Source organism: Scophthalmus maximus, chromosome 13 (assembly GCF_022379125.1).
Source record: "Scophthalmus maximus strain ysfricsl-2021 chromosome 13, ASM2237912v1, whole genome shotgun sequence".
Classification (NCBI taxonomy): Eukaryota; Metazoa; Chordata; class Actinopteri; order Pleuronectiformes; family Scophthalmidae; genus Scophthalmus; species Scophthalmus maximus.
The window spans coordinates 21,884,383-21,901,660 of NC_061527.1; the positions used below are offsets into that span (position 1 = coordinate 21,884,383).

The 17,278-nt window shown below is 43.3% G+C and overlaps 1 protein-coding gene across 1 annotated transcript; it reads left to right on the top strand.

Moving 5' to 3' along the window:
* Positions 1-2,976: 2,976 nt before the first annotated feature.
* ephx4 (epoxide hydrolase 4) lies at positions 2,977-15,920 on the top strand. The gene is made up of 7 exons (XM_035647883.2): positions 2,977-3,593; positions 6,062-6,147; positions 8,194-8,351; positions 11,024-11,152; positions 11,548-11,651; positions 13,134-13,282; positions 14,949-15,920. Exons 1-7 carry the CDS (start codon positions 3,351-3,353, stop codon positions 15,187-15,189), a joined length of 1,110 nt encoding a protein of 369 aa, XP_035503776.1. The 5' UTR covers positions 2,977-3,350; the 3' UTR covers positions 15,190-15,920.
* Positions 15,921-17,278: the final 1,358 nt, after the last annotated feature.

The window sequence follows — 17,278 nt, forward strand, 5'->3', positions numbered from 1 at the left end:
CTCGAATACAAGCCGTTATAAAATATGCAACTGTCATGTGGTTTCCTAACTGGAGCAAAAGCTTTCACGGGGTGCATATGGAATCACAGTCAGTTGGTGTCATCCTGCAACTATGATACAGTGTTGAAGGCACTTGTGGGGGAAGCATGCGTTAAAAGATAATACCAAGTAAAGTTGTTATTTATCAGCTAACTTCAACTATATCAAATCAGTTTTTAGTGTGACCACCCTCTACCTTTAAAGCAGCGGCACTTCTACTCTCACATACTACATTAAATGAATTTAGCAGGCGCTATTGTCCAAAGCAACTGACAATAAGTGCATTCAACTGTGAAGATATTACCCGAACAAGTGCAAGAATCAATAGAGTACATAAACATTTATCAAACAGGCAAACACAGCTTCAAATGCTCCATTCTAGATTTTTTTTTTTTAATTCAAGGAGTAAGGTGCTGTCTGAAAAAGTGAGTTTTCAGTCGGCGATGGAAAACTCACCTTTTTCAAGGAACTTGGCAGGTAGGTTCCAAGCATCTTTGAGAATTTGCCACGCTTACATTTATTCAGGCTGTCTCAGTGTCCTCTGTCTATTTGTAATCCTAGATTGTTGTGGGGGTCTGACCATCTGCAGCAGGACCCACACTTCTTCTGGTGGCTGAAGATGGTTCTTAATGATCAGATGCCTCCCTGATGGGTAAGAGTCTAAACATCAACTTTTACACTGTCCTAAATGCATAGAATAACAGTTTATGTTGGAATATTTTCTTAAATCGTATCTATTATTTGTTAAAGTTTTTCCTGGTAAAGCAAAACCTGATGTCTTGCATCATAATTGTTGTAGAAGCCTGGAGACATTTATGTTGGTCATAATGGTAATATTCTAAATAACAGCTGCTTTACTTTTCTTTAATATTTTTCTCCGGGTACTGTAAAAGCCAATACTTGTATAATTTGAAAAATCTTGACTTCAGTTCCCACAGTGGTAGGATGAAAATAGACAATGTGGCAAACAGCAATTTATGTCACTTCCTGTAATGAATTTCTGTTCAATTTTTTCATAGGCCATATGAGAATTTGCACTTTAATTACTTGGATGTGGAAGATGGATTATCATTCTTCCATGTGATGAAAATGAATTTGTGTCCAGCTCTTTATGCACAGTCTATGGTATCTGGTCATTAAGTCATTTTTATGGCAGGGCAGCCCCCCTTACTTTTTAAATATTGGTTCCTCCCCTGCTTTATAAATAAAACAGTGTTCACTTACACAACTGGCATCCTGTTTGTACTGTAGGTGGGCATATCTCCCGTTTAATGTCAAGGTTCACGAATACAAACTGTGACCTAAAGGAGTTATGTGATATTTACAGTGTTGCTGCAATGAGATATACAGTTTGGAGCCCCCAAAAACTGACAACACAATAAAATGTTAGCAGACACAAAAAAATTACTGAATTCATGAATAAATAATGCAGTCGGTTAAATAATTTAGTATGAGTGTAAAAAGGATGCTCTGTATTTTTACTTTCACCTCCAATCATTTGGGATGAAAGCAAACTGATGTGATTTAAGAATTAAAAATTTTAAAAAGAAAACACAATTTAATAATAATAAAATAATAATAATACATTTCATTTATAGAGCACTTTTTATTGCTAAAAGCAATCTCAAAGTAATTTACCCACAAGCTTCTCCAAACCAACCTGCTGACGAGACCCAACAGATCTACTTTAGCAGTCTCAACGGCAGCTATGGCTGGATTGTTCTTCTGTTGGCTCTCATGTAGCCTTCTAAGCTAAATGTATCCACAGTGGTTGTGCTTTTGGTTGTTTAGGTATGTCTGCAACCAAGAACCAGATAAGAATGAGCTCGTTCACTGGTCCACCGCTTGGGCATGTGCGTTGTCTCGTCTCCAGGAATACAAAAGACGTAAACATCTCACATATTCTCTGTGATTTTACACTTTTAAAGCATTTAAATGCAGTATTTAATTTGGTTAGGGTTAGGGTAAGGGAAGGGTTAGGGTTAGGCTAAGGGAAGGGTTAGGGCTATGGTTAGGCTAAGGGAAGGGTTAGGGTTAGGGTTAGGTTAAGGGGTCGTTGCGCACTTCATTTAACAACAATCAACAACTTCTTTTGAACCTATCAGAACGAACAATATATTAGCAAATCAAACAAGCACAACAATAAAAAAAAGTCACTTCATCTACTGCTCTTTCCCTTTTCCGCCATTTTAATATCTGCCCCTGACGGAGGAAAGGGAAAATTCCAGAGCAGAAGGAGCCGGCAATGCGCCTATTGTTACACTGGCCGCCCACCGCCGTTAAAAAAAACGATGAAGAAGAGTGTACAACCAATCACGTTGCGATCTCTTAGCTGGTTGTGGCCCAAGAGTAGGGCCTCAACACCCACAGACTGTAGAGGACACTTTGGGGGGCGTGGCCACTCACGCGTCTGTTGTCTGAGATACCGGTGCTAGTGCGATATCTATTGGCAGTGAATATGTTAATATACCCTTTAAAAAAGGAAAAGTGTTTGACTTTCCATTTCTATTGACTTTCCATTTCAATGATAGAACTGACATTAGGGTCTATATTTTGGACTTGGGACCTCACTGAGTTCACTGAATTATATTTTGTTGTGTCCACACAACAAAATATATATTTTGTTTACTGCCATAGAGGAAGCAAAGAAACCAGAATATATTCACATTTAAGAAGCGAATTTTAAGAGAATTTTGACGACTTTAACCGATTAATCGATTATTAAAATAGTTGGGATTCATTTAGCAGTCGATTAATCGATTATCGGCTACACCTGTGACCGCATTACAGCTGATTCAAATATTAATTTGCCGCCAAAAAACCCCCAAAACAAAACAAGCTATACCTTTAAGTTAAGTCACGTAACAAACATGGTTGGTGACTCAATTTGAAATCACCATAATGGTTTCGTTGATTGACAGCCGCGGCGCTTTGCAGGGATTCTGGTGGTTTCGGCGCCTCTCGGCCGGAAAGCTCCGACCTGCCTCGTGCAGTCAACAACAACAACAACAACAACAACGACAACAACGACAACACCGCCGCTGTCGCACGCACGCGTGAGAACCCCGACGTGATGCTTCCGCCGGCGTCCCATTCAACCGCGCGTGTCGGGACCCTCCCTTCAGACGGGCGTGCGCGCGCGCGCGCTGGCGGCGAGACGACGGCATTGTCAGGGCGGCGATCGAACACCGACCGCCGACTGACACGCAGAGACACAGAGAGAGAGAGAGAGGGAGAGAGAGTGAGAGGGGGGGAGAGATCCATATAACGGGATCCGCGCCGCGATATTTCCCTCCTGCGGCGATGTAAAGATGGCGAGAGTGGTCCACAACTTGCTGCTGCTCCCCGTCCGACTCGCGCACAGGGTCCGAGTGTGGGGCTACTGGTCGCTGATCTACGGCTACTGCGCCCTGGGCGCCGTCGTGGCGCTGCTGAAACTTTGCTGGAGCGTCCTCCTGCGGCCGACGGCCACCTTCCGGTGGGCGATCCGCGACGCTCCCCCGGCTTGTCTGAACGACACGTCCTTGGGCACCCACTGCTATGTCCGGATCAAGGTAAGACGCACGCACGCACGCACGCACGCACACCCTCGGGCATGAATGAGGGAGGGAAACCCGTGCGTGCGTGCGCGTGTGTGTGTGTGACACCTTTCTGCGGTGTCACGTCGTGAACCCCCCCCCCAAAAAAAAACCCCACACAGGCCTGATCTGTGATCAAAATATAGAGAGGCATCTGTTTATGTGTTATTAATGTTCTCGTTGTTATTATTTCCGATATTTCCGGTTTGTTTTTTCATAACGCGGCGCAGCGCGGCGCTCAGGTGGTGCTGAAAGGAACAGCTCCTCGCGCCGCCTCGCAGCGCCACATGCCGCCTCGCACCTCAGACCACCGCTGCTCAGCTCCACAACACTATGTCATTAAATACCGGAGGCACGTCTGTCTCCAGAGCCCGAAGCCGCGGCCCACAGTGTTCCGCGGCGGGGGAAAGGACGAAGAAGGAAGATAAAAGGTCCACTTTCGCTGTACATGACAGCGGCAATGGCACAGTCCCACCGCAGTACAGTCTACTGCATTACAAGTTCTCACCGAGGCCCTGAAGTACAGGAGCAGCCAGATGTGTTTAGAGTGTCGAAAGTGAATTAAGCCCCAATCAATCTGCGGCAAAGTGGTTCAGGTCATTGTTGTATGAATTATGAGCGTTGATGCATTAAGATGCCACGCGGTTGCATTTTTAATGTAGCAGCTCGTGTGTTATTAGTGTGTCCTGTGCGCCAGCTCCATCTATGACTGCATCGAATTTGAAAAAAAACCAAAACAAAAAGAAATCTTCAATGTTAAACCTTTGTTAATGCAGAGTGACAGCAGAGAGTTGTTCCCTTTTTTTAAATGCTCTGTAATGCATTGGTACCTGGGCCGCAACAAACGATTGTTTTCATAATCGATTAATCTGTGTGGATGAGTCGTTTGGTTCATGATATGTCGTTAAATTGTGAAAAATGTCGACCGCGTGACCCCAAAACCCCCGAGATGATGTTTTGTTTTGTCAAAACACCAAAGATATTTAGTTTAGTGTCATGCAGGAGCAAAGAAACCAGCAAATATTCACATTTAAGAAGCTGAAATCAGAGAATTTTGACTTTTTTTCCATAAAAACTACTTGAACCGAATAATCGCTTATTAAAATAGTTGTCGAAGAATTTAATAGTTGATTACTAATCAATTAACTGTTGCTCTAATCGGTACCTCAAAACTCTAGTTTTGGAATAAATGTACATACTGTAGTTACAGATGTTTCACATGGGATCACTCAGCCAGACTGTCATTTGGTTCCTTTTATTGGATTCTAAACAAGGTTTTGTGGGAGCAACATATCTGATCATGCTGGTATGAAACGTGACTTCATCATGAAACTACTGCAAACATGACTTGACAGTAAAAAAAAAAAACTGATCCAGTGAAAAACATGTGAAAGAGAGAACATATTTTTCCATCATGCACCCGAGTTATTCAAAGTTAGACTTAAAACATGTACGATAAAGTATGATCTTAAAACAAAGTCTTAATATACTAAACTAGAAAACTAGTATTCACAACAACCACCACAAAGTACAACAAAGACACATGAATGGCGCACGTGAAATTTCATTAGCAGCCTGCCTGACCTGGCCTCCAAAAGTCCTTTTTTTGTTTTTTGCCAACTTCATATTTATTTGAACTGTCTGCCTCTGGTTTTATAGCTGTTATGTTGAGTATGGATGATAGTAATCTGTAACCAGAGATATTCAGGAAGATGCCCTACTGTATGATACAGCTTCTGTTGTTTCACTTGAGCTGTACAGGCAGACATCCCACACGTCCAAATTGATTACTGCTAATGCAGTGGAGTCATTACTGCTAATGATATTCTGGATCATCTGTGCTTTGGTTGTATGTTTAGCTGTAAAACGTATAAACCAATCAAAAACAGGCACAGTCAAAGTGACACTGCATAAATGACAACACAGAAAGTTCCCAAATGGAAATGTCATATTTAGGGCTGAAACCGACGATTATTTTCAATACCGATTGATCTGTCGATTATTTTCTCAAATAATCGATTATTTGTTTGGTGCATGAAATGGTGCAAAATGTCGATCGTGTTTCCATAAAAACCACAAGATGATGTTTTATTTTGTCCCCACACCAAAGATAGTTAGTACAGTCATAGAGGAGCAAATAAACCAGAAAATATTCACATTTAAGAAGTTGAAATCAGAGAACTCCCCATAAAAAATGATTAATTGATTATCAAAAATATAGTGATTTTTTTAGTAGTCGATTACTAACTGATCATATCATACTCATATGTGTGTGTGTGTGTGTTGACATGAAAGATAATACGGTATTCATGTCTTGTTTTCCTGATAATTAGATTTAACACTCACGTTAAAAGTGCTGACTTGTTCCGTTGCGTCCGGTAAGTGGCTCCGGACGAGAGCCCTTAATGCTCACATCTTAATGCCTGTGTCTTTTTTACACTCAGGAGTCGGGCCTGAGGTTTCACTATGTCGCTGCTGGAGAAAGAGGAAAGCCGCTCATGCTGTTTCTACACGGCTTCCCCGAGTTCTGGTAGGTCAGAGGGACATCAGGGTGGGTGGGTGCGTAAGGGGGACAATTATGATTGACGGTTGTAGCTCCACTGCGTTTACCAGCAATAAACCAGACCAGAGAGTTGTCATCTCTCTGAAAAACATCCCCTGACTATGAAGAGTCTTTCAGCTGCACTGCTCGCTCCTGGGCTTCGCAAAACGAATCCACGCCAACCGAGGAGTTCTAATTTTTGCAGACACGATTTGCCGTAGGGGGGGGAGGAGAGGGTCCAGAGCGTTCAAGATCGCTTCCCCCTGATATGAAGTGAAAAATGGTGTCGAGCGCTGGCTCCTGGATCGGGGCCAAAGAGGTTGTCAGGAGCTATAAGCCCGTCCATATCTCCGACATAATATCTAAGCTGCTGATAGGACGTGGGTTTAATTAATGGAAGATGGGAGCGCTGGCTCTGCTTCACTTGCCGTATTCTCCGCCGGAATAATAAACTGTGTGAGGTGGTTGGAATCAACTCTTTAACACTGAAATATATATATTTAATATATATATTTCTTAAAATATATATATATATATGTTATAATAACTCCCTTCTGCGGAAAGGAGTGTGTGTGTGTGTGTGTGTGTGTGTGTGTGTGTGTGTGTGTGTGTGTGTGTGTGTGTGTGTGTGTGTGTGTGTGTGTGTGTGTGTGTGTGTGTGTGTGTGTGTGTGTGTGTGTGTGTGTGTGTGTGTGTGTGTGTGTGTGTGTGTGTGTGTGTGTGTGTGTGTGTGTGTGTGTTTCAAGGGGCTTAATTTGCTTTAAGCCTCATCTATATTCTAAGATCTGAGGGTTCGTTGCTGGGATCTTGTCTTGACTCATCAGAATCACAGCAAGGCCTCCGCGTCTTGCTTCCAATCACTTGAACAGAGGAGTGGGTGGGGGGGGGGTGGGGTGATGAGGGGGTGGTCCAGGCCCTGACGAGGAGCCTGTACAGCGGACAAGATCTTCAGTTCTGACGTCCCACCAGTCCACACGATCAGAGGACCGGTTAGAATTAAGAAGAGGCTTCTGTTGCACTGAGATGACCGACTCTCAGTTGAAAAGAAAGTGCGAGTTTAAAAAAGTTGGTGTTAAGTTAATTAACCTCACATTTATACAGTGTTAAGAGTTTCAACTGGCACTAAAACATACTTTTAAAGGGACAATTTCATATATTGAGTTCAGTTTCAATTGGAATGGAGAATACTACTCAACCAGTGAACAACAATGTGCCGAGTAGCTCTGAGGGACTCAACGCGGATGTCGAGGTTTGGGCTTGGAGATTCTAAATTGTTAAAGGTGACAAATTATGCTCATATTCAGGTTCAAACTTTTAATTTGGGTTACCACTTGAAAAGGTTTACATGCTCTTATGTTCACAAAAGGCATCAGTGTTCTCATACTGCTCATTCCTGCAGCTCCTCTTTTCGTCCTCTGTCTGAAACGCCTGGATTTCTTTTAGCCCCGCCTCCCGATAAAACCCAGTCTGCTATGATTGGCCAGCTGGCCCAGTCTGTTGTGATTGGTCAACCGATTTCAAAATGTGTGGTAAATGTCACGCCCCTTCACCAGAAAAGTGGAGATTCTCTGATTGCAGGCGGGGTTACCCCAAAAGAATCCAACTATGACATCACAGTGGGAGAGAAATCTGAACGGGTGTTTAGCCAGACCACAGATACACACATTTATGTGCAGAAACAATGAAAAGGTTATTTTTGCATAAAATGTCATCTTTAACAGAAAACATGGATTACAAACTGCTGGTGTGGGGTTTTAAAGACATGTAGATTCATCAACGTTATGAGTCAATGTAGGATCCAGTGTTTTTTGGGGTGCACGTCCTCTTCTGCTGCACTGATTCTGATCATTCTTTTCCTTTTCAAACCCATCTGAGGCAAATTACTGAGATATGTACTAATGTGTTGCAAGAATAGGACAGGCGGTAAAGCTGCTGCAGAAGAAAACAAATCAAGGACTGTCTCTTCAGGTGTGAAGGCCATCGTGAGATATTAATAAAACAGGCCCTCTGTACGTCTGTTTCTTGTGCCCCTAGGTTCTCCTGGCGATACCAGCTGCGCGAGTTCAAGAGTGAGTTCCGCGTCGTGGCCGTCGACATGCGGGGCTACGGGGAGTCCGACCTGCCGCTCTCCGCCGAAAGCTACCGCTTCGAGCACCTGGTGACTGACGTCAAGGACATCGTGGAGTACTTAGGTGAGAGGAGCGCAGGAGAGGCCGCGATCCAAAGCGAGCCCCCACACTGCTCCGACAGTGTCTCGAGTCAAAAAATAAACTTGTTTACCTCGAGCTGGACTGCCCTCGGGAACTGCAGCGTGGCATGACAAACTCCCCGTGACTCACTCTCAATGAGCACGGGACAGTGTGTGGACGGAGAGCCCGCAGGCTGGTGACCGCATGCTATCACTAGCTGGGAGTTAGCCCGAGGCCGTCATCCACACCAGCATGCACCGATGATTATCTGGCCAGTGTGATGTTTTTTGCTCTTTTGCTGGCCGGCACATCAAAGCTCCTTTTTTTCTGTCACTGTAGCCAGGGAAACATGATGCACCTGTCTTTCTTTGCACTGACATGTACAGGAGTGAAGACTCTCTAATGACTCCAGGTAAAGTAGGTCGTGTCCAGTAGCCTACTAAAGCAATATATATACATACATATTTATATATATATATGTACATATATATATTATCATCTTGTAAAGTTGCCAACATTCCATGGTAGTGGACTTAATTTAGACTTGTTTAAACGCCAAATAAAAACTATAATATTAACTAGGCCTGTCACAATAACTTCGCACAATATATTGTCCCAGAAATTATTCAAATAAACAATATTATCGTCATTTTAAAGGTGACATATTATGCTCATATTCAGGTTCATACTTTTAATTTGGGTTACCACTTGAAAGCTTCTCATACTGCCCGTTCTTGCAGCTCATCTTTTCACCCTCGATCTAAAACGCCTGGATTTCTTTTAGCCCCGCCCTCCCGATGAACCTCAATCTGCTCTAATTGGCCTGCTGGCCCAATCTGTTGTAATTGGTCAACCGATTTCAAAACGTGTAGGAAATATCATGCCCGTTCACCAGAAAAGTGGAGATTCTCAGATTGCAGGCAGGGTTACCCCAAAAGAATCCAACTGTGACATCACAGTGGGAGAGAAATCTGAACCAGTTGTTCAGAGGTGGTAGGGTCTAGCCCTCTCACTTTTTCTGTTTGTGGGCTCGCAGGCTCCACTTATACACACATTTATGTGTACAAATACTGAAACAGTGATTTTTGCATAATATGTCATCTTTAAATCCATTTTTTTGATCCTGAATCATATCAGCTTTGTCGTTGCGCGTGCAAGTCCGGCACGAATTGTGTTGCTGCTGAGAGAACTGTTATCCCCAGATCATACTCGCGTTTAGGTCCACACAAAACAAGCAATTTGAAGACTTGTTGCCTTTAGACAAATATTAAAAATCCCTTTTTTTCTGACACTTTATCGACCAAAACAGTAATTGATGAATCATAGGATGAGAACAGATGAGAGGATAGAAGCAGCGAGACTTGCTGGACTGTTGAAGACATTCATTCTTATGTCAACAAACATGCATGTAGATAAAATATTGAGGTCATATTCATGTATCGCACGATAAGTCGATGACATAATTATCGTGACAGGGCGAATATTAACTCTGTTTTGGTCTCTCGAGGGAAATGTCTGCTTCCTTTTGCTGCTCTATGCTCCAGTGTCTACACCGGCTCGTTGCCAACTTTTTCTATTGCCTAGCACTGGCCGTTAAAGTATATCGCAGACTCTTGTTTATCAAAGCCATGCCCACCGAAAAACTGCTGCAACTGCAAATCAAAATTCTGCTTAGGGCCCCATATATGCCAGGGACGGCTCTGCCGATTGGTATTGTATAAGGTCAGAATTCTTTGTGTGTTCATCGCTGCGAGCGACAACTTTCACATTAAACACACTCATTTGGTCCATTTTTATAAGAAGAATATTGGACATAACAGTCCAGCAAAGAAGCAACACAATGGGTGGTAAATATTCTTGGAAAATTGTTTTTTTAAAGGTTTTTCAAGGTTTTTTTGCACTGTAGTTTCTCGCCTTGTTCTGCTATCACTGTTAATTATCGCTTGACAGGCTTCCAGGAGCCGCGTGTGCTCAATAATGCATATCGCTGCACAATGTTTCACTTGATGGTCATTTGAGTGGAAGTAGGACGCTGCTGATATGTTAACTGCTGTGCTCTCATCTGTGATTGTACTACAAAGCTTCTTTTTTTCCCCCCTTCACCATTAGAGCCCACATTGCCGTCCACATTCACAGTCCTGCTAATGGTGCTACGCCAATCAGAGGTTTTGGCCTTTAACCCTTGCACGTGGCCAGTGACATTCCCCATTTTTTACCATTTTTGTAACAAGTATCAGTGCTAACAGCAGACTGGTAGTAGAAAATGTCCCGCGGCTCTGTCATTTTCCTAACAGGTTCTCCCAGACATACCGATATGATCCCTGTTTTTGTTGTTGAGGCTTATTTTGTATCAGTGTTGAGATGATGAATCATACCAGTGGGTGTAAACGGTGCGAGCCAAGGTAAGGGGATTAGTTTGCGGAGACTGGAACCGTAATGTGATCAGAATCCCTCAGACGGATGTCCCTGACCTTGATCTGCATTTGGTCGTATGTCATATAGAACATCCATTTGATGGGATGTAAATGTCTTCTGAGGGCGGGGGGCAAGCCAGCAATGATGAAGTGAGAGCAGAAAAATCATCAGCACGGTTGTCCGGCTCTTGTTGTAATCGTCACTGCGCTGCTGTCTGTTGCGAAAACCGTCTAACCATCTTAATTTGCTTTTCCTCCAAGGGTACAACCGATGCTGCCTGGTGGGCCACGACTGGGGCGGGACCGTGGCGTGGCTGTTCGCCATTCACTACCCCGAGATGGTGACAAAGCTCATCGTCCTGAACTGTCCCCACCCCTCCGTGTTCACAGGTAGGGACGATTCACCGTGTGCGAGGGAACAAGTCCTCATTGACATCGTTCTCCGCGTTGTGAAAGGAAACCAATTTTTTCCCCCCTCGCACTAATGAGGGAGTCTCCGGTTTGGCTCCTGGATTATTACCGCAATTATAATCTCATTTAATTAGGGAAGCGCTATTCCTTCCATTTTCATGTTTGCATCCATCTGGCAAATCCTCCTTCTGCCTCAAGGGGGGGAGATGATGAGAGACTAATTACGGGGAGGCTGATGTGAAGCTGGTGCAGACGGAGGCAGAGGCAACGAGTGTTATCACGTCGACAGCAACACTCGGCGTCTGCAGAGTTGGCCTTTAATTACTATCCAACAACTGACTTTCTCTCTCCTCTCCTCCTCTCCCCTCTCCCAGATTACGCTCTGCGCCACCCGAGCCAGCTGCTGAAATCCAGTCATTTCTTCTTCTTCCAGCTGCCCCGCTTCCCGGAGCTCATGCTCTCCATCAACGATTTTAAGGTGGTCTGTTGTGTGTGTGTCTGTGTGTGTGTGTGGGCTTGAGCAGTTTCAAGGTCAAGGTTGTGTGTGTGTGTGTGTGTGTGTGTGTGTGTGTGTGTGTGTGTGTGTGTGTGTGTGTGTGTGTGTGTGTGTGTGTGTGTGTGTGTGTGTGTGTGTGTGTGTGTGTGTGTGTGTGTGTGTGTGTGTGTGTGTGTGTGAGATCACGTCGACTTGCGCATGCACTGGTGTATGTTGCATGTTGTCGTGGCGTCGGCCTATTTCTGGCGTTCGCACCGATGCGAGCTCTAAAGACAGACTGATAAGAAAGAAGACGTTTTGCTGTAGACAAGATGAGGAACTAATCCTTTGGGAGATGTGAACTCAAAGACTATAATTAAATCGAATCTTGAGGTCTTGAAGAACAATATGAACATATCTCCTCAGTTTTACTTTTGCTATTATGATATTTAAGTTTTATTCACATATTAAAAAAGTTCAGAGTTCAGGTTTGCAAATGCACAATTCAATTTACTCAATTAACTTTAGGCTGAATGAAGAATTAGATGAGTAGATCCACATCACTCTCATGTAGTCACAGTTACATCTGTATGTTAAGTATAAGCTTACAGCCACAAGATAGGCACTATGCCTGAAAAAAAGAAAGTCAGCAACTTGGAGTTTTGACCACATTTAAAATATATAATTCGTTAATCTGTGAGCTGAGCTTTAAATCAATAAGGTATTTTTTATAATCGTTAAATAGTATAGTTTGGAAGTATAATAATAAGTAAAAAAACAGCCAACCAGCCCAGCAGCTGTGGATGCACTTCATTATTGAATTTTACATTAGGTACTATTCATTTAAATCAATAAAGTATAGTTTATAGATAGGTGAAGGGGCAGTGTTTTTTTAACTTTATTGCCAGAATTGAACAATAACACGCAATTAACATAACAAGTAACAAAACAGTGGTGGTGATGGAGTGTACAAATATACCCCCCCCCCCCCTCCGACCTAGCAAAAAAACCAACTATACATGGAAATGAAGTACAGTGTTCCTGATTAAGGTGACCTACAACCTGGAGCCCATCTCCTTCGCAATTTCAGTTGCATCTGTGCAGTCAAGTATTCCATCATGTATACATTCTTGACCTTTTGTAACCGTTAAGCTATTGTGGGAGGGGAAAGTAGCATTTAATAACGAAGGTAACAAAAAAACAGACTTACAGTCTTTCAAGGATAAATAAACAAAATCAACCTCTCCAAAATATACTACAACGGCACAATGGAATTCCTGGCTTTTAGTTTTGGTGTGCCACCCTGAGATTTTCAGTCGCCCTATCTGCCAGAGGTTTGACTGAAGGTCACAAGAGTTTAAGGACATTTTCGAACTCGTATTACAACGACACCGGTGTCCGTCTGTAAATGTTTGCTGGATCAGATTGTAGCAGTCGAATGCTGAACATGCCCTCACCTCTGCGTTTGTCCCTGCTGTGCTGCAGGCACTGAAGGCCTTGTTCACCAGTCGCAGCACGGGGATCGGGAGGAAAGGCCGCTGGCTCACTGCCGAGGATCTGGAAGCCTACATGTACGCACTCTCACAGCCGGGAGCTCTGACCGGAGCCCTCAACTACTTCAGGAATGTCTTCAGGTGGGAACAGTTCACTCGCCAAAAAAAGAGAGAAATAGATTGTGTTACAAGTTTTGTCAAAAATAGCTCAAACACACCTCAGAGCTGAATCTGATGTTTTTTAGGGTTTATACAGTAGAACTCATATTGTGATACTAGTCATATATAAGACAGATCTTATTGTAGGGGGCATGTTGTTGCCATATGCAAACATTTCAGCATTATTGCACTACTTTTAGGTCTCTTAAGTCCACATCAGTGTTTGGTCTTGGTCTTGGTCTTGGTCTTGGTGTGTGTGTGTGTGTGTGTGTGTGTGTGTGTGTGTGTGTGTGTGTGTGTGTGTGTGTGTGTGTGTGTGTATGTGTGTGTGTGTGTGTGTGTGTGTGTGTGAGTGTGTGTGAGTGTGAGTGAGTGTGTGTGTGTGTGTGAGTGAGTGAGTGAGTGAGTGAGTGATAACAAAACTTTTGAGATACTTCATGTTACACTGTACCACCGAGTATGCTGCATACAGAGATACATCATGTCATGCAGCGCCATCTACTGTCAGAGCGCCGAAGTGGCAAAAAATGAAACCTCTCCCTCCTTTGAGGCAACAACACTGTCATCAAATACCTATATTTACATATACACTTACATACACTTCGTTCGTACATCTGAGACCAAGCTGTACGCACACATGGCTGAACGTGCCATCTGCTCCCTTCTCAATCCGAGAGTTGTCTCAGAATTGCTGTAGCATGCTTACGTAAAAAAATGAATATCAGTGACCCATGCCCAATGAGTCCCTCCAAAAGGTGCACACTGCACCTAAACACCAGGGAGACGGCAAATTCCATCTGCGTCACAGTGTATATGTTCACTTATTCTGTCCAGAGTGCCGTAGGCTGGAGCCTTTCCCAGCACACAACATGGAATTCATAATGTAAAGTATTCATCCATTTACAGCGACCTTTAGGTTATTACTATTTTCAAATTCCGCACCCACCATTGTTCTCTCCATCACAGTGTTGGTTGGATGTCACTAGAATAAAGAAGACATATCCCGTCATGTTATTATATATAAAGCTTTACTGTCAACAACTGCCAGATTCTCTTGCATCACTCATTTCTATTAAATCCAGTAAGTACAGAACAAGATCCACCAACTATTTCACTTTGGACATTCAGGGCACAGCGTGGATCAGAAAAGACCCAATTGGTTATTTTTCTTTTCAATTCCGTCTTAGGTGTAGACAAGGATGTATAGGAGTCAACCGGTGTCCAATTCATTATATTAGAATCATAATCAAAAATGGTTAACGGCCACAAAATAGCATAACAAAAAATAAACAGCAGATGAATAGACAAATGTGCAAAAGCAAATGTAGTAATGTCAAGGGGCCTGCGTCACGTGACTTGAAGTTCCCCTGAGAGCATGGAGAAAGCACAGGGGTGCAGAGTCTAGAGACGCAGAGCAACAGAGTGGATGACGTCACTTGCGGTTGCCGGGGGGGTGTAAACAACCAAGATAGCGTGTGTGTGTGTGTGTGAGAGTTCCCATGGGTATGCAGGATGAACCTGGCCCAACGGCCAGCAGTTCAGTGTCTGGGCTGCAGGGAAAAAAAGTTCCTCCAGCTGGCCACACCAGATAGTTATAATAAACCTTTCTGGAGGAATATCTATCTTCTTCTCTTCTCTCTCTCCGCAGCTCCCTCCCCCTGAGCCAGAACCACGTCAGGTCTCCGGTGCTGCTGCTGTGGGGCGAGCGCGACCCCTTCCTGGAGCAGGAGATGGCCGAGGCGTGCCGCCTCTACATCAGGAACCACTTCCGTCTCAACATCATCTCCGGGGCCAGTCACTGGCTGCAGCAGGACCAGCCCGACATCGTCAACACCCTCATGTGGACCTTCCTCAAGGAGGGAGAGGGACGCAAAAGCTACAGGAACTAAATCCACGCAGCATCAGCAGCAGCAGCAGCAGCAGCAGCAGCAGCAGCCTCCACCTCCAGCAACGCTCGCCTCTGCTTTCACTCGCCCCCACACCCGGGAAGCCTGGAATATGCCTGTGATGCCAAGCAACATAGTGATGATGCAATCATTCTTTTAAAAATCCTAACACATTCAAGTATTTTTTTAAAGACGTCGGCGGTAACGGAAACTTAAGAATCAAAAGCACACTTCACTAGGGGAGGACACTGAGCAGTCTGTGCGACGCGTATATTCCAGATGTTTTTTGCACATGACACTCGCCTTAAAGTTTGTCGGTTACAGCATTACAAATGTGTGGCAAAGAATCTCCTCGTATTGTGCGCGTGTGGTGCCTTTTTTTTAACTTTCGAGTTTGTCGCTTTGTAAAGATGTTCAGAGAGATCGGCACGTGGCTGATTGTCTGCTTATACTCGTGTGTGTTCCACTCTACTTCGGGCACAGACCTTTGGGAGCCGTAACGCTCCCAATCCCTTTATCAGGTAGAGATGTCTAAAGGAGTTGTCCTTTTGTTTTTTCCTTAAATTTTTCTTTTCCTCAAATGTGGATAATGTGGTTTTCTTGATCTTCCTGTAAAGACATAAGTCAGTAAACTATTGTATTATTTTGTATCTCTTCCTACACACTGCATTTTGAAATTCACTGAGCCAGGTCTACACCACTTTGATTTTATAAATAAACTGGATAAGTGTCAATCTGTTGCTGGTCCTGCCCGTGTTCAGACATGAATTACAGTTTGTGTGTTTGAAGCTGTGCCCCCTGTGTTGGGCTCTGTCTCACAACAGTCACTCCCAAGCTTTTTACACTTGACGGGATGAAAAACAACCAAAATAGTATCGGATGTGCCGTTAAATATAGCCGCAGAGCTGAGTGACACAGCAGTGGAAGTCGGTTATTTTTTGCTCTCCTTTTTTTTTAGGTTCGTATTAATATCCTTTCCACAATTGCCAACAGAGATGTTGATGTGTGTTCGTCTGTCAGATACCTCAGTCTTACATGAACACGTTTTAATGCTGTGCCAGCTCGCAGCCACTGCAGGTCCGTTTGGGGATAGATAGGTAGATCGACATAGATAGATCGATAAAGATTAATAGATAGATTGACAAGATATTCGACATAGATAGATATAGATAGATCAATAGATCGATTGATATAGATAGATTGACATAGATAGATATAGATAGATAGATCGATCGATATAGATAGATCGAGATAGATCGATAAATAGATATATAGATAGATTGATAAATATATAGATAGATAGATTGATAGATAGATATATAGATAGATTGATATATATAGATAGATAGATAGATTGATAGATCGATAGATGTACTTTAGTGATCTCAAATTCCGGTGTTACAGCAGCAAGGTATCCAGCACACAACACACCATACTAACAAGAAAATATGAGAAATTAAAAGGAAAAAAAGAATCACAAAGCCATCAAAGTACAAGGAAAATAAATAATAAAGAATGTACATATTACTAGTGCAGCCCCACGCGCACGGAGCAGAAATGCTCGCTCGCTCGTATGGTTTTATGCCCGCAGTGTTGTTCTGCGCTCTCCTGTTGTTCGTGCGCACATGGTTTGTTTATACGAGACGATTTCTGAGACTAATTAAACGCCATACACAGTTCCTCATGCAGTAACACGCGTGGTTTGTTCCCTCCTGCGTCCTTAGATTGTTATATTCAAAGAACATAAGGAGAGTTGAGGAAAAGGGAAATAGGGCAGATACAGTCAATGAAAGAACTATATACAGATGGAGGCTGGAAGATTTTTGCCCTTTTTTGATCCCAGATTTAAATATTAACATTAAGGAAAGAATATCCAGATGATTTGGCAGCATATATACAGCTGCGATATTAGCCATTGTGATGGCCTTAAATGGGTCATTGTAGGCTCAGATTCATTGCCAGCATTGTAATTATAGCAATCCATGTTGTCCCAGAGCAGGCCAGATACTACATTATATGAAATATATGAAATCCAGCTGCATCATACAAGTTCAAGTTCAAGTTTTGTTTATTTGGCATTACCACATGAGAA

Coding starts and splice junctions, on each gene's coding strand:
- ephx4 (XM_035647883.2), top strand. CDS start 3,351: ATGGCGAGAGTGGTCCACAACTTGCTGCTGCTCCCCGTCCGACTCGCG. Junction 3,594..6,061: donor ACTGCTATGTCCGGATCAAG/GTAAGACGCACG, acceptor TTTTACACTCAG/GAGTCGGGCCTGAGGTTTCA. Junction 6,148..8,193: donor CACGGCTTCCCCGAGTTCTG/GTAGGTCAGAGG, acceptor TTGTGCCCCTAG/GTTCTCCTGGCGATACCAGC.